This window comes from Dichomitus squalens, assembly GCF_000275845.1.
Source record: "Dichomitus squalens LYAD-421 SS1 unplaced genomic scaffold DICSQscaffold_16, whole genome shotgun sequence".
NCBI classification, from domain to species: Eukaryota; Fungi; Basidiomycota; class Agaricomycetes; order Polyporales; family Polyporaceae; genus Dichomitus; species Dichomitus squalens.
In genome coordinates, this window is record NW_006766898.1 from 41,517 (window position 1) to 66,176 (window position 24,660).

A 24,660-nucleotide genomic window follows, 5' to 3' on the forward strand; every position below is an offset into this window, starting at 1 on the left:
GAAAGTTGATCTGATATAACACTTATGACAGTGTTTATGGTAGGCTAGTACTCCGGGGAATACAATGCGAAGACAGCTCACCACGATAAAGATATTGAGAATGAGTAATGGGTACAAGAAGTATGATAGTACACAGCAGAGTCGTATCGACGCCGAGTCCGTATCTAGGAAAGAAGCTTCAAGGACGAGAATATACCGCATGTGGTGATGCAGCAGCGAGAACATATCACTAGTCAGAGCATAGCATAATGCAGGATGGAAACGCGTGATCGGTCTATAGCGAGGGGTGCACAGTGATCGGGGCGCCGAGAGTGGTGAGGTGCAACCACGGAATTGTGTATGCACCGACCCTGTATGGGGTGAACGTCAGCCTCTACTCGATATGCGATGAAGCGAAGAACAGAGTGACTGACCTGACAGTGGCAGCCGTGAATACATCCACCTTCCCCGAATTGACGATTTTGAGGGACCCGAGAGCACCTTGGGTGAGGAGCACGTTGTTGATCGGCCCACTGTTCACAGTGGCATGCGGGGGAATGACAAAGTCGTCGAACGCATGCTCGAAGTGTACGTAAGTCACGCCGTCCAAGCCCGAGTCTGCTTGCGCAAACGAGACTTGGATCTCGGTGTCCAGAGGGTTCGCGATCTACATATATGAGCGGCCAGCGGCAGCACGTATCATTATACGTTCAAGTACCACAGCGGAGGACTCACGTCGAAGTCGATCGAGACGGTATTAGAGAATAAGGTGGCTGCAGATATGTACGCGTTGATGGTTGTCACGAAGGGAGGGAAATTCAGGCCTGGAACGTAATTGACGTCAGCTGGGTCTATCCTCAGCTTCCAGAGCGAGAAAGGACCCACCTTTCAAGTCTGTGGTGATCTCTACACCCTCGAGAGCAGGTATCAACGAAGCGAATGGAGAGCTGCTCGCGTCGCCCTTGATAGTGAGTGGCAGCTCGTTGCTCGTCTGCAGAAAGCTCGTAATGAACGACTGTGCGGTGGTATCATTCGCGTCCTGCGGCACGTAGTGGAACTCCGCAGATACCGTATTGTCGCCAGGCTGCAAGTTGAGCGAATCGATTACTGCGCGGCCAAGCATGACGTCCTGGTAGAAGACCGGGAGCTCAACGCCGACCGTCTGGAGGGAGATGTTGGATGGGTTGCTAAGAGCAGTGGTCAACGGAGCCTTGATGAATGGCCCAGTGTTATCTTGTCCGCTTCCAGTAATGGACAAGTTATTCAAGACTGTGCCGTGACCAAACGAATCAATGCCTTTGATGGACGTGATGACGTCTATCGGGATGCCGGAAATGGGAACATCACCGACGGCGGTACGGGCAACAACGTCTGTGGAACCCTTGAGCTGGAGATCCACATTCGACGTAGTGGTGACTGTCGCCATGAACTGGGAGAACGCAACATCATCCAAGGCTCGCATAGTCTGCTTGTCAAACGAGAGGAGTAGTGGCACAACGTTGCCAGTTGAGACGGATCCATTAGCCGTTGTTTGCGGCAGAAGGAGCTGAAATTGCGCGTTAACCGTACCTTAGTAGAGCAAGTGTATATTGACACTTACCTCCGCAACGCCGATCCCTCCGCTGACAAGTGTGATATTCTCGTTACTCTGCATCACCTGCAGGGAGAACCCGAAAGGATTTTTGTACTGGGCGACGACGTTTTGGGCGCTCGCAATGGGCGCAAACGCTTGATTCTCCTCCGTCATGACAAGCTCGATGTCAGACATATCGATGGCTTGGATGACCTGGTGAATTCTTCTTAGATGCCTTCGATCCATCGCATGATAGTGGAATCGCACCTCAAGGTTCTGTCCAGGCAAGGTGATATTGAGCGCTAACGACTGGAATGCAGAACTCAGCCATGCCACAGAAGCATTGGCGCCAGCTGGTTGCACGGAGCTACCCCGGATCGAAATCGTCTGGTTTTGAGACTGTAGGAAATTGGTGAACAATTCGCCCATGACAGCCAAATCAGCGCCGGACTTGGGGGTGATTCGACCAGTCAGGTGTGCGTTCGTCGTGCTGTGAGCAGTAAGCAGCAGATCGGTGCTCGACAATGCTGAGCAAGGAGGGTCAACAGAATTCATTTACAGAATCAATAGTGGGCCTTACGTCCAAGCGTGATGCCCTTGAAGGATGCTTCGAACGCTACGGTGCCAAGATCGATGCCTAAGTCTGCTGACGACGGGATTAGGGAGTCCGTCTCGATGTGGATTCCGCCAGCTGGATCGTCCGATGGTAGCTTGAAGTCACTGATCGTAACACCTGGTAAGTTGTTGAAAGCCTTGAACGAGATATTCTTGCTTAGAGATACTCCATCGAAGGTCGTCCCAAGAGCGATCGCACGGAGAGCTCCTGTCGAAATCGTCCACTCGAATTCAGGATTGTGCAGTAAGAACGTCGCAAATTGTGTGAAACCGCTCGTATCAGTAATCGTGAGATGCGCAGTGGTTTCGTAGTCCGGGACGCCAATGTTGGCAGCCATGCATACTGGCGGAAGCGAGATGGTCGCGATGGTCTGACCCTGCCAACTGATGCTGACAGGTTCGACGAATACTATCTGAGCGTCGAATGGACCTGCACCTGTGAGCGCTCCCTTCAAAGAAAGGTCGAAGCCCTCATCTGAAACGTTCCTGCGGGACCGTTGAGCTACAGATGCCTGTCAAGGCATTGGGATCGGCTTACGTTATGTTTGCCTGGCTGAAACTGAGAGTAGCTTGATCAACGAATGTTTGGACAATCGGTGGCGCGACTACGCCTACGAGATAGAGGGCCGTATCGTCTGTCTAGAAACTTGTCGGACTCTCGGGCGTGTGACTTCAGTCGGGGATCACATACCACTGCTCGAACGCCCTTCTGCACGAAGGAAAGGTCGGTTGGATCTAGGGAAACTGTCAACGTGGGCTCTGCCAAATGTAAGAGAATACGCACAATCATCGATCTTGACGGAACTGTTCACATTGAGTGTTACGTCTAGGTTCTTGAGGGAGTTCAAGATCGCGCCATTAACATCGAACTGATGCCCGCTAGGGGAAAATAGTATCGGTAAGATCAGAGACCCACAATCACCATGTCCTCTCACCACTCACCTGATACATGGTGCAGTAGCATTGCCCACTGTCGCGTTGATCTTCGGCAAGCTTCAATCGTGACGGATACATGCGGGGACTGAATGTACGTACAGAGCTATGTGAGGCTGGGTTCTGGAGAGCAGCGCGGAACAACGCCGGCAATGGGCCAAGATCAACGTCGTTGTTCTGAGCGGCAGCAAGTAGGAACTCCATGATGGAGCTGGGATCCATGTTCATGCTAAATGGAAGCGCAGGCGACGTGACATCGGCATGACCATCAGCGTGAATTGGGTCATTCGACCAATTGAGGTTGTCGATCTTGCCAAGAGTCAGGTTTCCGTAGGTTGCCGTCGCGCTGATTTCAAGGAGGTTGATACTCGCAGTAAAGGGGTTAGCGAGGACGAAGGATGCCTGGGCGATACTACTCTGCGCGATATTTGGCGGGAAAACGAGTGAGGTAGAGGAAATGAGGGTCTTTCCTAAGCCAGGTATATTGACAGGTGAGAGTGATATTTTGGACATCGCGAGTTGCAAAGACTGAATCAAAGTTGAATCCGTCGACCCCTGTATTGTCGTTGACGAGGTAGTCCCTTGCAAGAAGTTCTCGAGCAGATGCTGTCCGGAAGTAACAGCCTCCCCATGAGGTTGATAGTGTACGTCTTCTTACATCATGAGAACTGCAGAACATTCTCACATGCGCGGTACTCACCGATGGCGTAAGATTGATTTCCAGGGAGGATGGTCAAGTCATTCTGCAGAAAGTCAGCCACCGGCGTCAGCTCAACGACGCTTCAACGCACGAGGTCAGCCTGGCCAATAATCTGATTCCTGGGTATCATTAGCAAAGAAAATGCTGATCGAAAGGCACTACGTACTGGTAGGTCAGATCGAACGAGATGTCCCCAGCACCGAGGGTAATGTTACTGGGGTTGAACAACGATGAGTTGACTTTGATCAGCAGATAGTCTGAGAACCCATGATCAACGTCCAAAGCCGTCACCAGCGTTGGCTTCGAGGTAAGACCCTGCATCCCAGCGATAGAGGTCTGCACGTTGAACTGGATGGCTGTGAGGTTGAGTACTCCTACAGCCGTATCCACTTCCGTATCTGCGGAACCCTTCAGCGAAATTGTGGTATGAACTGACGTCGCAGTATTTGATAGGAACTGCTCGAAGACGCTGGTTTGCCCCTGAAGAACGTTGAACGGAACATCGGAAATCTGCAGGTGGATTATACGCTTGTCGACATCAGTTGAACATGGGCCCTTCGGTATATTCAGCTGAGCGAAGTCAGTGCTGCCAAAACCGGCCGTGATGTTTTGTCCGACAGAGATGATATTCACGGGGAAGCCGAAAGGAAGTGAGAAAGCCGCCGTGGCGTCGTTGCTGCTCATGGACGGGCTGAAGGCAGTAGTATCGGTGAAGCGGAGGTCAAGTTCATTCAAGGTGACTGCTGTGATTACGTCCAGAGTGCCCTGATTCGGGAGGGTAGCTTGGACCTGTAGCGCCTTGATACCTTCGTTGAGCCAGGTAGCCTAGCGGAGGACACATTCAGAGTAAAATCGGGAATGAAAGCATCGTGCACGTACGTCGGTGGCTCCAGCTCCGCTGCCTTGCACCACCACATCGCTGTCTTGTCCGTGCACGAAGCCATCAACCAAAGCCGAGACAGCTTTCAGTCCTGCTTCCGAGCTCTGCGGGACAAGACGCCCGGAGAGTGGCAGAGAGACTGCAGAAAGAGGCAAGAGGCTGAAAGGAGTGGATGAAGACACGGGGCCTATAGTCGTGTTCTGGAAGAAAGCCTGGAACTCTATCGACGACAGCGCAATGCCTATTTGGGAAGGCTATGACAGGAGGCCATCAATAAACTTGCGAATCGTCAACGACCATCGATACTGACATTCGCCACGGTGGTGTCCAGAGTAAGGTGGATCCCGCCTGCTGGGTCGTTGCTGGGCAAGTCGAAACTGTCGATCTTCACGCCGCCCTTCAAGTTGTTCATACCCTTCAGAGTGACGTTCTTGCCAGGGAGCGATACACCAGGGACCAAGATACCTGAGAAATCACTCATTCGATGACGTGCTTGGCCCATCCCAATGTGACGCTTACCAAGAGCAGAGACTGCACAAGCGTCAGCACTTTCCCACATGCTGCAATCATACATGGACTCACCTGTCAGATCGTTTCCAGAAATGACCCAATTGATTGAATCTTGTGTGACCAGTGCCTTGGTGAAGTCCGTCAAGTGGTCAACATTGGTCACGTTGACGGTCGCATCGACCTGGAAGTTTGCCCCAGCATTGCCGACCACGTGAACGTCGGGCATAGCAATGTTCCCAAACGAAGCCCCGTCCCAATGAAGATCAAGTCCCATGGGGAAGGTGATGTTAGCATCGACTATGCGTACGGCAATGAGTATTTGAAGTGACATGCATTCGCAAGCCAACTCACAAGGACCGGCATTCGTGATCGAACCATTGAGAGACGCGGTGAATGAGTTTTGCTTCACATCCTTGATAAGGATAGTTTCGATGCCAAGAACTGTGCCAGAAACGATCTTCTGCACAATTGGCTGTGCTAAAATTGGGAGAAGCAGGTTGAGACTCTTGTCGGTTTTGACGGAGACGTTGTGTTGGGTGTAAGCGAGAGTGGTCGGATATTCGCCTGCCGGTGCCGCCAGCGTCAGCTACAATCGATCTGCCGCTAATCGTGGGAACAAGACAACGACCCACCGATGGTCACCCCCACTTGCAGGTTCACGTCTGCTGCAAGCTTGGAGAAGGCCTGATCTACGTAGGTAGGGAGATTGAAGCCGCTTTAGATAGCATATTCAGCATCAATCCCTCCGAAGAAAGGTAACTGAAGACGGACATGAATGTGACGTCATTGCGTTTGTCCATTTGCCAGTGTCGTGCGGTATTGACGTTATCCAAGTATTGGTACCCTCCCAGTTGAACGATTGCATCCAACTGATCCGTGCTGAGCCCTGCAGACTGTGCACATATCTGTGTCACAGTAAACAACGCCTCAGGATCCAAGTTCAAGGCTAGGTCAAGCGCTGGAGACTCGGTGGTCGAGTTACCCTTCGACGAGAAGGCGACTGGTGCGTCGATCGTGCCAAGAGAAATGCTGTGGAAACTGATGTTGGAATTGACGTGGGTGATGGCGAATTCTGCAGTGAATGGATTCGTGAGCGAGACCGTCGCGTGGACAGTGTTATTCTGTTGACTGGTGGTGTCGAGAACTATGTCATCGAGTCAGTGTCAGCTTCCTCGATGAATTTGAATGTACGTGGAGAGGCCCTCCACAATCACCTGAAAGCGAGGCGGAGCCGATGAGGTTTGCTTCGAGGGCAGGAAGGCTTGCGCTGACATTCAAACTCTCGAAGGCGGAGACAAGGGACTCGATGGGAGTGCTCTGACCATAACCTGAGGCAGCGACCTCGACGTCTAGGTCGGCACTTCAGTTCGTTTCCGACGGTAATGAATCATGAGAAGACCAACCTGTGCCACCAACAAACTCGTTGAGGGTCCGCATCCCTTGTGGTGTGTCATTGGGCTAGAGATATTGTAGTGAGTTGGTGAAAGGATAGGCTTGTTTGGAGTGCCATTACAGTAAAGTTCCCCTGGGCCGAGAAGGAGTTGTTTCCTCGTTGGAGCGTCATATCCGGGATCAGGATCGTCCCCAATAAGGCTCCGTATCGGAAAAGTTGCAGAGCTAGTGTAGCGTCAAGTGTGGGTAACACATGACAGAAACAGGGATATCTATCTGTTACGCACAGAGGTCGCCCGTCGAGAGTACAAGATTCGAGGGGTTCTGAATGTTCACTGTAATGATGCAAAGTCAGCATCGTCTTGATGGAATGATTACTGATGAAAGGTGTAACTAACTGGGGATAGTGAGATGTATGGCCTCAGTTGACCCTCCGATAACATCCACAGTGCCGATATCAACGAGCTGCTTCAATCCCTGGAGACCTTTTAAACTCGATGCGACATTGAAGATGATTGGGTCTAGAGTAAGCTGCCCGATGCTCGTGTTAGCGACAGCACGAGCGTTGCCTTCTAGCTGGAATGGGAGCGACGAGCTATTGGTGAGGTTGCGGGCTGGTACACAAATCAGCGTAATACCGACTCGGGAGCTAGAAAGTTACGCACTGAAAACGGAGAAGATAGGATGGCTCGCATCCGGGATAGCCAGCGGAGTGTCGTCTATGGTGATGTTCACAGTTCCCCGTGTGCAAGTCGAGTTCACCACATCGATTTGGCTTACGGAAGCGCTTGGAGGCTGCATGAAAGCTCGTCAATGCCAGCCTATTGGTCGGTGAAATTTACATACCGCAGACAGACCACTAACGACGCTCCCCTCATCCGTGATGTTGAACGAGTTGGAAAGCTGTCCTATCGAGACATTGAATCCGAACGGCAGCTCCAACTCGGCCTGTACCGACCGCGAACTTGCTATCGGCGCCCAAGCATTCTGCTCGCTGAACACAAGCGCCATGTCTCCGATGCTGATGCTCTTGATCGGGCTGATCGGTCCAGGTGCCTTGAAAGGAACGGTCAGTTGAAGCGCGGTCAGACCCGAGCTGAGCCATGAGACCGCGTTCCCGTCGTTCTGGAACGACGACCGTCCCCTCGCAAGAACCTCGGGGTTGCCTGCGTTGAGGTACTCTGTAAAGAGCTGGGAGACCTTGGAGAGGCTGTCCGAGCTGTTCTGGGGAACGAGCGTGCCTCGAAGTGTAACGTTGTTCCCGCCGGAGCCGACCGTCGTGTTATAGCCGCTCCCAGATCCGAGATATAACCCATCATACGACAAGTCGAAGACCACAGTACCGAGGTCGATGCTGAACGGACTCGGGTTCTGTATGCCCGTCACAGCGACGAACTCGATCCCGCCTCCAGGGGCGTCCCTCGGAAGCTGTAAGTCAACCAGCGTGATTTCATCCTGGAAGTTGTTCATCCCGCTCAGCGCGACGTCCTTCTGGAAGTTGAGCTCGTGCGCGGTAAGGAACTTGAGCGCGCGCACGTCGACCTTCTCGCTCGTCAGGTGCCAGGTGAAATTCTGCTCCGTGATGAGCGCGGAGGTGAACTGGGAGAACGCAGTTTCGTCGTCAATTGAGAAAGGAACGGTCTCGTTAATATAGGCGCGCTTGTTCTTGATAGTAAGGGGGTCGAGGAGAAACGACCCGAGTTGCACTTGGTCCCCCTTGCTGTTCGTCCATAGGACGGCGATCGGCTCGTTGAACTTGACAGTGGCGGAGAAGATGCCGCCATGCGAGATCCATGCGTTCAGCGACAAGTCGAACCTGGGCGATAGATGCTGCATCAGCCGGTGATCTTATCGTCGTACCCTGTACAGACACTCACGACTGGTTCGTAGGGTTGGTGATGATGGCTTGATCGACGTGAAGTACAGTAGCGTTAACGAGATGCTGTGCTATAGCGTGTACCACGGGATAGAGGAGAATGAACAAGATAGCGATACTTAGCAGGGCGACAACGATGTTCGTGATGATGAACCACTTCCGCTTGTACAGCGGCTCCTTCGGCTCTTTAGCGACATCTTTTCTCGGGCCCTCGTACTCGTTTCCAATCCCGCTGTCTGCGAGGGTTGGTCTAGTAGTTCCATCTGGGCTAAAGCGAGAGTTACCAAGGGGAAGTGGGTCGAACGGAGAGGTGTGCCTCGAGAAAAGGTCGTTTGGATAGCCTCGTGGCTCCGTGGCGAGTTGAGAAGCCAAATCTTCATCTGCACCTATGAGTATATCGTGAGCCATGGTCCAAGAAGGTCGCTACCGGAGCAATGATATAGAAGGTGACACAGAGACCAGAGATTTCACAAAGAGACAGGGTCAGGGTCAAAAATGAGAGGAGTGACCGCCTGACGAAGCAGTAGAGCAAGGGAACTGTTGAAAGATAGAGAATGCGGGCACTCACCCGCCTCATCTTATAAGTCATCAATGAAGGCCACACAGGTCGATGCAAGCAGAAGTATGAGATCCGGCGAGCCCTGAAGACCATTCACCGAGGTCGCGGAAACAATGTAACTCCAAGCATCTGTCGGTGTTGCTGGGCGCTCGTGGACTGCAGTCCGTGCTTGGTCGAGCGCCGTCGTTCGAGACGCTCTTGGAAGGCTTCTGAGCCCCATGTATGAGCACAGGATATCGTGGGGACCGAACTATGGCTGAGTGGTGAACTTCCTTCCCTGGCGTAGACGGGTGGCCCACATACGACGGCGATTTCCTTCCATACATATATCCTTTATCAGCTCGAGCTGAATAATTATTTGAAGTCAGGATGATCGCCGGTCCTTGCGGATCCGCGCCAGTATCTACTTGACGATGGCGTTTAGTGGTGACCGCGGAGAGAAGTAAATGGTTAGTTTGACATACCAGCACCATCCGATAATCATAGTAAATGTAGAGATGCATCCTTCGCTTGCTGGATAGCTCCGTAACCACATGAGCGCATCGTAACTGAGAGGAAGGCTGATACAGCTGATATGCATGGACAAATAGTCGGGCCAGGCCGGGAAAGCTCTCGAGCTTAAAATCGACGCGATGGTGGTGCCCGTGCTCGGATTGATGCATGCAATGGAAGCCTCAGCAATAAGACAAGGTGATTTTTTCGACTATCAAACCTTTTCTCTGCTTAATATACTAGCCGTAAAGAACAAAACGCATAGCGGTGCACTGCAGAAGAGGGATCACGCGGTCGTTGTAGTCTGCAAGCTTTCTGGGCCGACTTGCTCCGCCCAAGACGGCTCGACACGCGACTCATATTGCGAAGGTGCTACTGCTGATGCGAGTGTACTCGAGCGAGCAATTGAGAAATCGTGACGAGAAAAGGTAGGTACTCAAATATGTGCGGGGTCGAGTTATTTCAATTTGCATCGAACTTTGAGTGGTCGGTCCCGGGTCGATAAGTGTATGGAAGATAGAGATTCGGGTTGTCCCTCTTGACGGCCTAGAGCTATGCCAAACTCAGCAGGCTACTGCATGATTCAACGCAGCTTTCGCGCCTGGTATGCGTCGGTGTAAGCGTGGAAGCAAGACGTTGAGCTGAGGAAGCTCACCTCCCGTGGTATCGCGATAGACATGATGCCGGTATCTGTGATACTACAAATGTCTACGATGTTACCCCGATCCAGAAACGATAGATGACGACACATTGCAATCCACGAAGTGCGAGACAAACAGATATATTGCGAGAAAACAGTAAGCAGAAAAGTTTCACAGACGCGAGACTGTACTGAACCACCGGCCCATCCTCTCCGCGGGGGAAAAATAAGGAGACGACATGAGGGCACTAAGATATCCGAGTTCCTCTTGACACGGCTTGACACTCGAACGACCGCGTAGAGCATTGCAGTCATGAGCAACATGGGGAAAAGTCTAAGCCGTGTCGCCGCACGAGAAAAAGTCACGAAAGCGCCGTAGAGGCCTTTATATGGGGCCGGTGTGGGAATATTTAGGGCAGGCTGGGGCACACTCGGTATGCCCAGCGTCATCGGGAAGCAGCCAGTCACTTTCCCTCTCGTTCTCGACTCTAGCACATGCGACATACGTCTGTGGACCCTGCGTTTTCATGATTCAACCATCTTACGTCTTTGCTACCCCTTGTCATCATGTCCTCTATCCTTGAGTCCTCTCTGACTGTTCCAGTCACGTTCTCGACACCGGCTAGTCGAAGCAGAGGGAGCGCACCTGTAGACCCAGTGGACCACAGCTTTTCGTCTGCTGTACCATCTTACATCACTTGTTGGGGCTCTCACAGTTCTTCGCTCTTATCTGACAGTAAATCCGACCCTCGTTCTGTTCTTGGCGTTGTCGTGGGTTGTCGAGACGGCTCAGTCTACATATTGCGGTCAACAGGACACTCAGGTGCTGTACCCTCCGTAAAACCTGCTTCCAACTCCTCCGAATCTGTGCTATCGCCCACGAGTGCACGGCGATTCCTTGGTCTGGGCCGTCCGACTTCGCGTTCCGCCTCTCCGTCCTCTACCAAGTCTTCCCTGTCTCCTTTCCAAGTCACTCGTTCTCGTATCGTTTCTGCTGTCTCCAACGAACAAGCAGAAGCTCCAAAGAACTACGTCGACTTTGATGACGAACAAGAGAAGCTTAGGGGTATGCTCAAGGGCAAAGGTCACCGTGATAGGCACTTGTCTACGTCCAGAACCCGCTCGGACAGGGATGCTGTCCCCGAGAAAGCGACACAGTCCTCCCAGACCCCAGGAAGCAGCCTACGAAAAGAAGACACACGGAGCTATCTGGCTTCTGCGCTCTCGCCTACGTCGTCAACGCAATCCTTGTTGTTGTCTGGTCCTCCTTCGCCCACTCTTGTGCCCGCTCCGTCCCCAGAGCCTGGATCGCCTACTCCCCTTGGCTTGCGTTGTCACACATTTCCCCCTCAAGCTGGTCCGGGACGGCTTGTGACATCTCTGAAACTACACGATCGCGGTCGTTACATAACATGCCTCAATGCAGCTGGGTGAGCCAGAGCGTCCTTCCATGTCCCTTGCATAGCCGCTTATGATGGTTGTAGCGGTCTTTCCGTTCACTCGACTCTGGATGGCAGTTGTCTCGCGTCGACAATCATCCACGTGCGGCGCAGGCCGACAGCGCTAGGTGGGAAGACGCAGCCTGTGCATGCTATGCTTTGGGTCTGGAGGACATTGCTGGTGGCGGCATCCCAGGAGGTGCGCCGGCTTGCCCATGGTATACTTCCTGTGCTAATTAGTGATTCCCCATGTACATATTACGCAGTCAACCATCCTCTTCGCTTGTGCTTCCCCTGACGAGTTCTATCCCGCGGGTCAGTTCAACGATCCTGGTGCCGGGGATTCGGAAAATGTTTCGCTAGTAGTCGCGTATGAGCTGTCGCTGGGAGGCGAAGTGCAAGCTGCGGACGCCAAGCTCGAGTATCTTGGAGAGTGGACTATCGATGGTCCTGTCAACTCCATTAGCTTGCGTGCAGAGGACGACCGTGAGTCCTAGTATGATTCGCATGCATACGCATTCAGTGACCTATCTCTACACATAGACTCGTTGACCCTCTTTCATGTCAATTCTCATGGCTACCTTATCTCGCGCTCCCTTCGGATCAACGATGCGCTACCCTCACCTTCCGCAGACGTCCCGGAGTCCCATTCCTCTTCCCATCTACCACTGCCCAATCCGTTCAGAGTCCTCAAGTCCCTCTCCACGGAGCACATTCCCGATACTGAGAAGCATGAAGCTGCTGAGCGCATACGGCTGGTCAGCGAGGTCAACCACGGCGAGTTGGGCCTCTCCCTGCCCGTGGTCGGTCTGCGAGCCTACGATGGCGGAGAGGACGTCCGGCTCTGTGCTTGGTCAGCCAGTGAGATCCAGGTTCGTGTCTCGTGCACATTGAACTCTTCCGCAATCTGATAAGATGTACAGGTGCTGATCTGTTCGCGCGAAGGGCTCGAGTGCTCTCCACCAGCCCCGATTGCCCGCATCGAGAACGTACGATGGATTGACAACGACTCTTTCTCCGTGCTCTTCCCCGTAAGATCCCGAACAGATACTCCGAACATCTCTCTCATCGCCGTTCACAGGACCGGATTGAGATATACCGCACGACCTTCACGCTTGAGAGCGAGGAGGGCCATCGCCTCGCGTACGTTATCTCACTCCGTCTCCGTGGCAACGTAAATCCTGAAACTCCCCAGATTTCAAAAGATTCAGACTACATCCTTCACGCCGGGAGACGCCGCGGCGCTCACATCCGGGGGTCACGTTGTGTCCACCCACGTCAAGAATGGGAGCCGGAGGGTGCATTACACCGTGCACGACGCTCCTGTCGACGACGCGAAGTTGAGGACGCGGACGTTGTGGAAGGGTCGCGACCCCAGTCCTTCCAGCGCGCAAGCGGAGAGGCGTATCACGTCGATACTCCCGCTCGAGCTCGAGCTCATCGTGCTGGGCTACTGTGAGTATTTGCGTTCACGCCCTCGGAGTTACGGGAGTTCAGTATACGCACTGTATTGCAGCGGACGGGCACGTTTGTCGCTCTTCGCTCCTAGATCTCGCGAAGGGCTCAAGCGACGCAGAAGCAGGTTTGATTTCTTCGGACTTTCCCCTTCCGTCTGGGATCATCGCCATGGAGTCCGTGGAGAACCGTCGGACGGGAGAGCGCCTGCTTGTTAGCGGCGCGGACGACGGAACGCTCGGAATTTGGGCACTCAGGTGAGCTATATTTTGTCCATCAGACGCTAGTGTGGGTTGTGCCATTGTTTAATTGATGTGTTACCAGTACGCTGAAGCTTTGCGCACGGTGGACGGTGTTCACGAGCCCGCTCGCGCGCGTCGTTCCGTTGCACGGCGAGAAGGTCGGGAGACTGCTGGGATGCGTGCTTTGTATCTCCCAGGACGGGACTATTGCTGTCATAGCGCTGGATGGACCCCAATTGTGCGTCATTTATCGTTTTCTCGTAGGTTATTCTCTGAGTAGTGTTCCGTCTGGCTAGTGTCTACCTCGTTCCTGCATCCGCTGCTCCTCTGCATCGTGTATGTTTAGGAGAAGATAACATGTTGCTAATGTATGGAGATGGTCGCGCGAGGTTGTGGGATACGCGGACGAGGGAGTTTTGGCGGTCGATGAGTACAGAGAAGGCAGAAGAGCTCTTGCAAGAGGACGGTTGGTCGCAGTGGTAGGTCTGACGTGTACATCACAACGGTCTTCGCTAATGTGTCTTAGGTCCATGGAGGAACCTCCTGGTAGCAAAGACGTACTTACCATAGTGACTTCTCATAGCTCTTCTGATGCAGGTGCGCCCACACGCAGATGAACGCCAGTTTCAGTCCACCCTGACCACACTTTCCAGCGTCCACTCTTCTTATCAACATTTCCGTGCTCTTGCGTCAATTTGCATCAAGCGCAGCACTCGCGGGCACAAAAGGTCCCATCAGCGCAAAGGCTCGGTTGGAGCACGCGCGTGCCCTGCTGTCGCTGCTCCTCACCTTCGGCATCAGCGAAGGAATCGACACCATCTGCGCAGAAAACCTCTCTATTATGCTTCAATCGACCCCGATAGGCTTGGCAAGTGCGAACAGCCTCTCATTGCTCCTTCAATCCACTCCCATGAGCTCCTGGACGTTGTCGCCCGAGGTCTCTGCCGAACGGGCTCTGGCCATTCTCTCGGTCTTGCAGTATCTGATGCAATTCGAAAGTCCGTCATCATCACCCCCTGAATGTGCAGCACATTTACGGTTTACTAGATCTCGCACAAGATGCCAGCACTGTCATGACGTTCTACGCAGCATCAGTCGGGCAACTCGTTCCTGAGTTTTACCAGCCGCCTAGTCTCCCTCGCCTAGGTCAACATATGCTGTACACACTATGTACGTTTCTTTATGCCCCCTCAGAGATGATACTGAGCATCCTGCTGTAGCGGCTGAAGAGCGGCAGGCCGCGCGACTGCTTTTCGACGCTGGCGTTGCTCGGCTGTCGGACCAGGAGACCGCGGACATAGTGGAATGCTGGCAGCAACACCGTAAGCATGTTCCACCGTCTTTCTCTCAGGGTCACTCATCCGTGGTATAGTCCCAATACTGCAGCACGAGAAGCAGAAGGATTCTACGAGGAGTGCGTTGGCTCTATGCGTCTGCGGTTTCATCGCTGTGGACAAGTACAGCCTTCTGCCTACGAGGTTCGTTTCCCTTACGCAGTTCATTACGGGCCGCGTCCTGATAAGTCCTTCTCATAGCACTCTCACCGATATCGCGAAGTCTATTGCGGGATACCTGCATGATGAGACATCTCCGCATCGGTCATTGGCAATCGACCTCTGTTCGCGTGGGTTCCAAGTCTGGCAGCAGTACGTCGATGCGGTTGAGATGCTCCGTGCGCTATTCACCCTCGCCACGACGACAAAGAAGGAGGCGATCGCCGTACCAAACATCGGCGTCCAGGCGCGAACGGCGGTTCTTCAGATCGCTGCGAGCAATACGCCACTCTTCATGACGACGCTTGCGATCGACATTCTCCACCCGCGCAGCGTGCAGCACCGCAAGTCCGTGATGCAGCTCGTCATCTTCCTCATTCGCAAGAAGCCGCTGGTGTTATACAGCAATCTTCCCAGGTTGGTGGAAGCAATTGTGAAGTCACTGGACCCCAACTCGAACGCGACACGCGAGGCCGTCTTGGATTCCGCTACGGAGATCTTGAGTCATATCGTACAGACGTGAGTATTGGTTGCGATGGAGGGACCGTCATTGTACTCACCTGAGCGCATGGTTACTCAGTTTTCCTACGGTTGACTTCCATATGGGCACCCAACGATTAGTGGTAGGAACGAGCGAGGGCGCGGTCGTGATGTACGATCTCAAGACTGCCACTCGCCTATATGTTCTTGAAGGGCACAAGAAGCGTACAACTGCATGCAGTTTCTCGCCTGACGGCCGTCGCGTAGTGACGATGTCTCTTGAGGAGTCGGCCGTGCTCGTCTGGAAGGTCGGAGCAAGCTTCACCAGCTTCTTTATGCCAGGGGTACCTCCTCGGCAGGGCCACAGCGGTTCTGAGCCGTTCAAGACGCTCAGCTTCAACATTGGAGACGCGGGTGAGTCCCAGTCAAGCGAGATATGGAGTCTATGTTGATCGTGACAATAACAGCGCACATGAGCTTGGAGGGCACTCTTGTGGATGTGCGGTTTGAGTGGGCAGGAGACCGAAGTGTTAAGCTCATGATTAAGGATACTACCTTAACTTTCAGTACCTGATACCGTTGCGGGGCACAGGACACATGCTATGGCAACTCGGAACCGCCCCCGTTCATCATGCTCTTGCTCTCTGACATGCGGTCAGAAACTGTCACGACCGCAACGTGTACGCCATGCACGTCCCGTAGTATAGGCTCGATTTTCTTGTCAGAGGTCGCGGCGAGTACACGCTAGGCATGCCTCGTTCTGGGGCTTCGATTCGGGATGACAGGAAACCTGGAAGATGCACACAAGGCGATCTAGGCAAGTAGCTCCGTTATGGCTAATCGGTACCTCCACATGTTCAGCCATTCTCACGTGTATCTCAGATTTACCAATAACGATTCAAGGCCTTCCTAAGTCCTCGAGCCATCGCACGCGCTGCTTCCGGAACACTTCTGTCCGAGCTAGCGACGGCGCGGCTGCAGATTCCGATGCGTTTCCTTGTCTACACTGTCGAGCTGTACATAAGTAGCCGCCGCATAGCGATCCGCCTTGCTTGCCTCGTGGCGTCGGTCCGTCATCGTTCTGACCCGCTTTTAACCGTACGTGCCGATATCTTGACCAGAAATAATCTCCGCCTTGCGGACGTCTCGGCTTTCTCACGCATCGACGAAGTCCAGTCCAGCCCAACTATGGCTAGCACATAGAGCGCAGTGGCTGAGTTGCCTCGTTCTAGTCAAGATTATTGCAAGCCCAGGTCTGCGGTGATCTTGACAGGAGTCCGCGTTCCACCCATCTGGAAGTCCCTCGGCGCACCCTACCGGTCTGCTCCGGTCAATCCCAGTTCACCGTCCATCTGGACGTGGTGGCGTGTACGTACTGTGTATGGCTCCCACATATTCGATGACGACACGACCGTCAATGTGAAGGATTGTATCCCGAGGCTGATGGAATCATCTCAGATCTTTCCCGCATCGAGAATTACACGTCCATACACTATAGTGAGTGAGAACTCGTTCGTTTCGTTGACCACGAGTTCCACTCATGACCTGAATGGTGCAACAGAGGTCTATGACTGGTCATTTGTCATGCTCCATCCCCCGTAGGGTCAGGTGGCGACTGTCAGGCGATTAACAAACCGATATACGGGTATCCGGTTCAAGATTTGAACGAACAACATGGCAAGTCCTCGGTCGCCGAGAAGTCGTACACACGAACGTGAGATGTACGCGTTTTTCGGACTCGCGAGCGGGTGCACAGGCGGACAGCTCGGAAGCGGGGGGGTACATATAGAGAGTGCCTTTCAGCGTCCATAACTCCCCATTCCTCGCGTTCCAGGGGAACGCACCTATACCATCCCCAATATACCCCTTAATTGTCGCCACTTCACTTTCTCGTCATACCCCTCTAGGTCATGTCTCACATCGCCGCAGCGACAATGCCCGACCTCACCGGCTGCGCCGTGAATGGACGCTTTCGGCTCGTCCGCATGCTAGGCTCTGGCACCTATGGCGTCGTATACCAAGCCGTCGATACCCATGTTACCCCTTCCGACAACACCCCCTCTCTTGCAATCAAGATGATCCGCAAAGCGGGTCGCATGAAGCACGAGCTTGCAGCCGCGCGGCGAGAAATCGCCCTTCACGGTCTCGTTTCCGACCACCCTAGCGTCGTCACCGTCCGCGATGCATACGAGGATGACGACTACTTCTACCTGATCATGGACTTCTGTCGGACTGGCGATCTCTTCGAACCAATCTGCCGGAAGGTGTACGTCAATAACGACGCGCTTGTACGGAAGGCGTTTGTGTGCCTCGTCGACGCCGTTGAGGCGTGCCACAGCCTACGGATATACCATCGCGACCTCAAACCCGAAAACATCCTCGTCAGCGAGGACCGCTCTCAGGTCTATCTCGCGGACTTTGGTTTGGCGACCAACCAGCCCATAGTCCAAGAGTTTTACTGCGGAACCGCAGCCTACATGAGCCCTGGTGAGTACTGCGTCTCATGGCATGTCGGACCGTCTTTGACGTGGAGTCTACGCTGTCATTAGAATGTATCGGACATCTCTCTGGATTCCGACCGTACTACACCGCGTTGAGCGACATCTGGTCTCTAGGCGTCATCCTCGTCAACATGATTAGTGGGCGCAATCCATGGGAGAAAGCGACGCTCGATGATCCGTGCTTCATCCAATTCATAGAGAATCCCGACTTTCTCTTTGACATGCTGCCCATCTCCGAGGGTGCTAACGATATCCTCCGTCATATCTTTGTCCTCAATCCCCTCGGCCGTCCATCTCTCCAGGACCTCCGGATGGCCATCCTCGAGCTGGACACGTTCTGGCGATACGATGACGAGCTTTCCGTCGTCGAGGAATACATCCGAGCACCGGCACCCACACTCGGAGAGGCTGACCTTGCTACAGGTCGTCTCACGAGAGCCAGCTACCTGCTGGCCAGTATGACCTCCTTCAAACCCAGCTACGAGACGTCTTCACGCGACCTGTCATCTGTCGCATCGCGCCCTCAGTGGGCCTTCGATCTTCCTCCACTTACAGGCGAGGGGTGTTCCGGCGACTCCGAGTCCACTGTCGGTTCGACAACTTCCCTCGTGTCCTCTCCGGAAAGCAGTATGGTGCTTACACCCGAAAATACCACGACGAGGGTTGAGTTAGAAGAGAAGGACGTCGCCGGGAGGGTTGTAGATCCGGACGCTACAGCAAGCTCTATCACGGACTTACTCTTCCCGATATTGAACGCACAGTTTCGCAGAAGTACTTGACATGATTTAACGGACTATGTGGACGATGGACTGGTTTCAATGATGAGCGCGCAAACGGCGGCGGACATGTACTACTAGTATATATGGGGGTAGAGTCGTGGCCGTTCACTTCATGTTCTTCACGACACAGTATACGTACGAAATTGCCACAATATACCCGGTTTCCCATTCTTGGAATGAGGTCTAGCGTGAGTTCGTCATTGTCTGGCGAAGGCGAGAGGACAGGAACGACTACCAGATGCATTACGGACACGTGCCCGACTTACTCTAGCGCTCGAATGTGCGTCGCTGGGAAGATCGTCCGAGTCGTCCAACCAATTCTGTGGATCTACATATATGTAGTTTTACTGATTCTCTGGACTATCCCGTCTTGCACCAATCACCCACCAACCCTGCTCCCGCTACCTCACCATCGCCTCTGTAATCCCAACCGCTGCACCTCGGGCCCGTATGAGTCCACAGCAACCGAACGGTAGCAGCACGAGTCAGAGTTCCAAGGTGGGTATACTCGCAGCTCGCGTTATCATCGGGCTCTGTCTGGACGCTGATGTTGACATCCGAACGATTCAGAAACGTCATGCGCCTTCTTGACACAGAAACTGGGCAGTTCTTTGAGACGAATCCCAAGGTCGCTACGTACGCCATCTTGTCCCACACCTGGGATCCCTTAAAGGGGGAGCAAACGTACAATGAGCTCAAGGGGAGTCAGGGCCGTTATCCTATGGATACCCAACAGCCCCCTTTGAGTCAGTCCTTCCCCTCTCCGACCATTCTCGGGTCGTCAGACTCCATTCTTACCAGTTCTTCTCCCGTTGAGTCTTCTCTCTATATCTAAGCAGCTCTTCTTAATCTTATCCACATTTTGCATCGTAATCCAGCCTTCCATTTGGGACGACCCGAACTTCTCTCCGAAGATCCGAGACGCATGTGCGATCGCGCGCGCAAATGGCTTCCGATACATATGGATCGACTCTTGCTGCATCGACAAGGGCAGTAGCTCAGAGCTTTCCGAGTCGATCAACTCAATGCACGCTTGGTACGCGGCTGCGAAGGTTTGCTACGCGTTTCTGGCGGATGTTGTGGCCGAAGAAGATTTGGCCTATCCACTCTCCACCTTCCGCAAGAGCCGGTGGTTCACCCGTGGGTGGACGCTCCAAGAGCTCATTGCACCCTGGGATGTCGTCTTCTTCTCCGGAGATTGGAGGGTTATGGGATCGAAGGATACGTTGGCTGACCTTCTGGAGACGGTTACGGGCATCGATCGCGGAGTGTTGCTGCACCAAAAATCTCTCGACGAGGTCAGCGTCGCTGCACGTCTCTCTTGGGCGGCCAAACGTGTCACTACAAGGGTCGAAGACGAAGCATATTCACTTCTAGGGATCTTCGACATCAACATGCCCACGCTATACGGTGAAGGCATCCGTGCTTTCCGCCGTCTACAGGAGGAAATCATGCGTCGCATCCCAGATCAGAGCCTCTTCGCACCTGGGTTGGGACTACTCGGATGTGCGACACCCGTCAATACCGCTGCACAGAATGACGGTATTCCACATCCTGCGTTCATCCGCAGATGTCAGCTACAGGAGTCGTCCCGACAGTCTCTTGTACCCTCCCTCACCAATTTCCGGGATTCCGGGAGCATCAGGGTGGTCCCTCGCCACACCGTACGCAGAATCCTCGGCCTCTCTGTGAATCCCCCTATGACCGAATACGTCTTCTCTCCCTACGGCATCCGCATGCAAATTCCTATGATGCCGATCTTCCCCTTTCTGCCTCCGGATTTGCCCGAAAAGGACCGTGCAGAGTCGCAGGACTGGTACCTTGCTATCCTCGGGTGCGAGTCTACCGACGACCCTGGACATCTGCTATGTCGAGTTGTGCACATGCCCGAGTCTGACTCCGACATACACCAGCCTGTTGCTGGGCTTGCTTGGGTGCACATGCAGAATCCCAGCCTGAAGGGCTTCTGCGCCCTCCTCTCTCTGTCGCCGGATACCATAGAGCGCTGCCGTGCTCACATTAAGGTCCACACAGTATATCTTTCTCATCCCGAACGTGGGGCGGGGTTGTCAGAGCTCGCATGCGATCGCGCACATGATGAAATACGCCTGATACTCCCGACAACAGTTCAAGACGCCCTTTGCGCTGAAGGCTACACGATCGAGCTCAGAGGTCCAGATCAAGCCCATCCAAACACGCACCTGCTCACGCTATCACATGAAAGACACATTGTCACCATCGAATACAAGTACTCCCTAATGGCTAGTGGACTAGCGTGGAAGATGCGAGCGCTCGTGACGGCGTCCTGGAAGCCCCCGAACTGGACCGATGGAACGACAGAGTCGCCGGCTTCTTCCATGATTTCGTGGAAAGACTCTAGACCATGGATGCCGCGTCTCCTCGAAGAAGAGGTGACTCTCGCCGGGCCTGGAGGCCAGGCGCTTCGCGTGGTCCTTGGGTTGGACCTTGCCTGGACATCGCGTTACTTCTTGCTCGTCGATGTCTGCGAGGTCATCACAGACACGCCCGCCGTCGAGACAGGCGAGGGAGAACCGCGGGCCCGAGTACCCGGGGCGCCAGGCCCTGCTGGCGACGACTAACGTGGAGTACGCTGCAATGCATCAGATTCGAGAGACCCTGAGACGAGAGATGATGAAGAGTATATGGACTTTTACGCGTAGTCTTGGTCCGGAATCCAGAGATGGGTTCGACAACATCCGACGACGGTGATGGGGGCTCGACCTGCCAGCGCCGCCCCAGCTGTATCACAGAGGTGTTTGACAGTCGTTTAGCTGTGTTTCCTTTCGTCGATGCTTTGAGCAAGCCATGGACGTGTCTATTGTGAATATCGCATAAGAGGCGACCAGCAGCATGAAGCCAAGCAAAAACATGACGACTCATCTAATACTGGTAGCAGCGAAAGGCCGAGTATCTCTTGATTAGGGCTGGCCAACCTCGTACATACCACATACGCTCGCTTCGGCTTGTGTCTCTCTCGCATGCAGTGGCATGGTCTATACTAGTGAAGCATATGATGGAATGACCGGAGTTTTATTCATCAAAAGGGGTCTCCATACAAGGGTTATCCAGAACAACAACACGATGTCCTAGATGGGGAACTGGAGAGAAAGATTCGTGATAAGGTTAAAGCCGTCCGCGCGGTAGTCGTCGCTCGTGATGGTGAGGGGAATGAGCCCATCCAGGAACGTGAGGAGCTTCGGCGAGTCGACGGAGTACTGTGGCCACGCGATGCCCGTCTTGCCGTTCGGGTCGAGGTGGTTCACGAAGTTGACAAGGTAGTCCGTCATGTCGCCGCCCCCGTACACGTTCAGGATGTCCGTAGCGTGCGCAGAACCAAGCACGGCCAGATCCTTGAGGCGCTTGTTCACTGCATGCACATGCCGAGACCACGATCGTCAGATGGCCGATTGACTCAAGTGCACGGAGAATGACGTACAGAAGGACCATGTCGGCTGCTTGCCGGCGACGTTTTGCAAGAAGAACCGCCGCGGCGCCTGGAAGACCAGGTCGCCCTGCAAGGCCGCGATACGCTTGTATTCGGGGGTGAGCGCATTCAGCACGCTCGTGTCGAAGGGCGAGCCCTTGGTGACGTCCGCGGGGTACAGCTTTAGAAGGGTGTCGAGGTCGCTCTCCGAGATGTTCACGATGTAGTTGGTCTTGATGTACGTCCGCAACTGAGACTCGTTTCTGTGCTCGTAGCCATCCTGCTCAGCGCAAAAGCGGACATCAGACGTTTGTGTAGCTTACGTGATGTTGAGGTTCGACAGGGAGAAGAGAGTGCCTTCGTCATCGCAGTCCTTGAGAGTACACGGGATAAATCAATGAACCTGTCTCGGAGAGGTGGTTGCTTACACCAGTGATGAACGGCACGTTCGCAACGGACCCTTGCTGAACAAGCTTCTGCGGGGCATCAGTCAAGAAGACGCCGTCCGCGCGGGGCAGCCAAGCCAGCCGCAAGGACTTGAGAGGTGGTGGGTCAGTGTGAACCTTCTCTTCGCACAAAGGTCAAACTCCTTACCTGATAGGAGAAAATCCCAGGTGTATTGTCGACGGCTGCCTTCAGCGTGTCAAAATCGACCTCTCGCAGACACTGCAGCGTGTCCGAGGCGCCAGAACAGCCCGTCGCGGCAACAATGCCATCGTAATCACCCTGTCCATGCGTGATGTCGCCGACCGGGATGGGCGACCCGGACTCCATGAACGCGCCACGGAAGAGGCCTTCGGTATCGCCCCCGTTCGTGACGAGGTGCAGCGCGGCGGAGATCGCCCCAGCGCTCTCGCCCCATCTGCGGACAAGAGAAGGGCGACGATAAGCGGGTGTACATGTGGACCCACAACCGCACATGGAAAATCGTAAACGCAAACGCGACGTACATAGTGACCTTCGACGGGTCTCCGCCGAAGGCGGAAATGTACTTTTGGATCCAGCGAAGGGCGAGACGTTCTGTGGTATGCGTCAGTCAGGAGGACGTCGCCTGAAGCAGGGGAAGTGAGTCAACTGACGGTCTTGCAAGCCGAGGTTGCCTACGCCGGCATCTTTAACTTCTTGGCTGGCAAGAAAGCCGAAGGCTAAATGGTATTCAGTAGGCATTCAATCCGTCATATGTGCATCTCGCTGACCGGCAAGTCTGTAATGCGAGTTGATCAGCCTGGCGGAACGTGGATGGCGGCAGAACGAAATCCTACCGATAGTTCATGCTAACATATACGACTGGCTCGCCGAGCTCGATCGACCGCTGCACAATCACACCTCCGTCATAGCTGTGAACGAGGTCAGGATTGGCACCGAGGCTTGTGAGAAGACGCACGTACGTGCTCGTCCCACCGATCTCGAAGCCGCCTTCGATTACGTTAGTCGGCTGCAGTGACCTGTAATCTTTCCGCGACGTACCTCCGAAGATCCACTAGCATTGCAAGACCTCATTTAGAGCCAGAGGGAAGACACGTGGATGCCAATCAAGACTCACAACTGCTACTGGCAACTTCGCGTCAGGCTTCGTGCCTGCGGGGACGACGACGTTTATGGAGAGGCCTTTCCGCACGGCTACGTCAGTACTCGGGCGTCTGAGAGCTTATACGAATAACCAGCTCACAGTCTTCGGCCGAGGGACTGATGATCTGGTAGATGCTGTTCACGATGAAGTTGAGGGCGTCTTCAGGGAGCCCCTCGGGGTCAGGGATCGTGATCGCCTGTTGGGGACAGGCCGGCCCAAATGCCGTCACTTGGTGCGTGCCGTTGTAAGGGTCGACGGCCACCGGCAAGTTGAAGCGGAGATTCCCAGTTCTGCCATGAGGAAGATCAGCGACACCACATCTGTGAACGTCAAGTGGAGGGGGAACGAACGGAGGCTTCGCGAACGGAATGCCGAGGTATTTGTCCACGACGCCATCTGAGGTGCCTACGAAGGTGCCCTCGTCGAGCTGGATGGAGGGGGACGCACGCTTCGTCATCGGCACCGCGAGCGCGGCCCCTACGAGGGCAGCCAGGAGACAGGACCGGCGGACGAACATGGTGAGGCGAGGAGCGATGTTCAGAGCCTAGAGGCAGGCCTGTGGACCGTAGGAGATCCTCAAGCGATCCCGTCAATACGACCCCCGTATTTATGTCTGCATCGGCTCCCGAGACATGCTAGGACCGCAGTTCCGACGCGAGCAAGATGACTACGCGGCATGCATGTGTCGTTAAGGGGAAAGCCTCATGTCCCCATTCCACGCAATGGCAGCCGCGAATCGGAAAACGCCAAAGAAGAATGACAGCGACCGAATGGCCTGCGTGTGAGACTTGACATCACTTCTACACCGGGCCCGTTTTGCGTGCCGTAGGAGGCCTGGGATATCCCCAAAATCACGGAGGAAAGCAGGGGGGTTCGCGAGGATCACCAGACTGGCGCAGCACGACCGTCATTCGAAGGAAGGTCACATTGGGCGAGAAGGCGACTAATTCGAGTAAGGGAACGGGGCTGACTGATGCGCTGAATATGTCGTTATGTTTGTTCCTGAATACCGTTTGGTGAGACTTCGAATACAGCTCGGTGATCATGAGCTAGCAGCATGGATGAGCGACAAGCAAAGTAGGAAGATCGCTGTGTGAAGCAAGCCTT

The 24,660-nt window shown here is 54.1% G+C and overlaps 5 protein-coding genes across 5 annotated transcripts; 3 read left to right on the top strand and 2 right to left on the bottom strand.

Moving 5' to 3' along the window:
• Positions 1-274: 274 nt before the first annotated feature.
• On the bottom strand, positions 275-8,866 carry DICSQDRAFT_147417 (uncharacterized protein; the record flags this gene model as incomplete). Its single annotated transcript, XM_007366102.1, has 29 exons — positions 275-350; positions 414-646; positions 715-803; positions 865-1,525; positions 1,580-1,765; positions 1,820-2,079; positions 2,133-2,653; positions 2,706-2,806; positions 2,920-3,046; positions 3,110-3,150; positions 3,203-3,750; positions 3,801-3,843; positions 3,892-3,919; positions 3,967-4,625; positions 4,680-4,934; positions 4,991-5,145; positions 5,263-5,487; positions 5,542-5,754; positions 5,823-5,905; positions 5,962-6,334; positions 6,405-6,539; positions 6,594-6,648; positions 6,704-6,807; positions 6,870-6,917; positions 6,981-7,196; positions 7,248-7,377; positions 7,429-8,398; positions 8,460-8,643; positions 8,743-8,866. 29 exons carry the CDS (start codon positions 8,864-8,866, stop codon positions 275-277), a joined length of 6,843 nt encoding a protein of 2,280 aa, XP_007366164.1.
• Positions 8,867-10,716: 1,850 nt separating this feature from the next.
• DICSQDRAFT_170489 (WD40 repeat-like protein) lies at positions 10,717-15,832 on the top strand (the record flags this gene model as incomplete). Its single annotated transcript, XM_007366103.1, has 18 exons — positions 10,717-11,579; positions 11,634-11,787; positions 11,855-12,074; positions 12,132-12,460; positions 12,512-12,619; positions 12,670-12,731; positions 12,784-13,043; positions 13,105-13,300; positions 13,368-13,523; positions 13,582-13,764; positions 13,812-13,882; positions 13,939-14,283; positions 14,333-14,455; positions 14,506-14,607; positions 14,658-14,763; positions 14,821-15,297; positions 15,359-15,672; positions 15,726-15,832. The coding sequence occupies 18 exons, from the start codon at positions 10,717-10,719 to the stop codon at positions 15,830-15,832; spliced, it is 4,176 nt and encodes a 1,391-aa protein (XP_007366165.1).
• Positions 15,833-16,442: 610 nt separating this feature from the next.
• DICSQDRAFT_106557 (kinase-like protein) lies at positions 16,443-18,611 on the top strand. The gene is made up of 3 exons (XM_007366104.1): positions 16,443-16,755; positions 16,820-17,745; positions 17,808-18,611. Exons 2-3 carry the CDS (start codon positions 17,169-17,171, stop codon positions 18,536-18,538), a joined length of 1,308 nt encoding a protein of 435 aa, XP_007366166.1. The 5' UTR covers positions 16,443-16,755; positions 16,820-17,168; the 3' UTR covers positions 18,539-18,611.
• Positions 18,612-19,022: 411 nt separating this feature from the next.
• Positions 19,023-20,227, top strand: DICSQDRAFT_86973 (HET-domain-containing protein; the record flags this gene model as incomplete). Its single annotated transcript, XM_007366105.1, has 3 exons — positions 19,023-19,036; positions 19,109-19,349; positions 19,417-20,227. Coding segments are annotated over exons 2-3 (1,044 nt in total), but the record flags the coding sequence as incomplete, so codon positions are not given.
• Positions 20,228-21,645: 1,418 nt separating this feature from the next.
• DICSQDRAFT_106562 (carotenoid ester lipase precursor) lies at positions 21,646-24,379 on the bottom strand (the record flags this gene model as incomplete). The annotated part of the gene is made up of 14 exons (XM_007366106.1): positions 23,904-24,379; positions 23,653-23,843; positions 23,527-23,591; positions 23,454-23,463; positions 23,372-23,402; positions 23,246-23,320; positions 23,180-23,187; positions 23,063-23,128; positions 22,934-23,003; positions 22,578-22,845; positions 22,412-22,519; positions 22,307-22,356; positions 21,996-22,246; positions 21,646-21,926 (listed from the first exon to the last, which is right to left on the bottom strand). Exons 1-14 carry the CDS (start codon positions 24,068-24,070, stop codon positions 21,646-21,648), a joined length of 1,641 nt encoding a protein of 546 aa, XP_007366168.1. The 5' UTR covers positions 24,071-24,379.
• Positions 24,380-24,660: the final 281 nt, after the last annotated feature.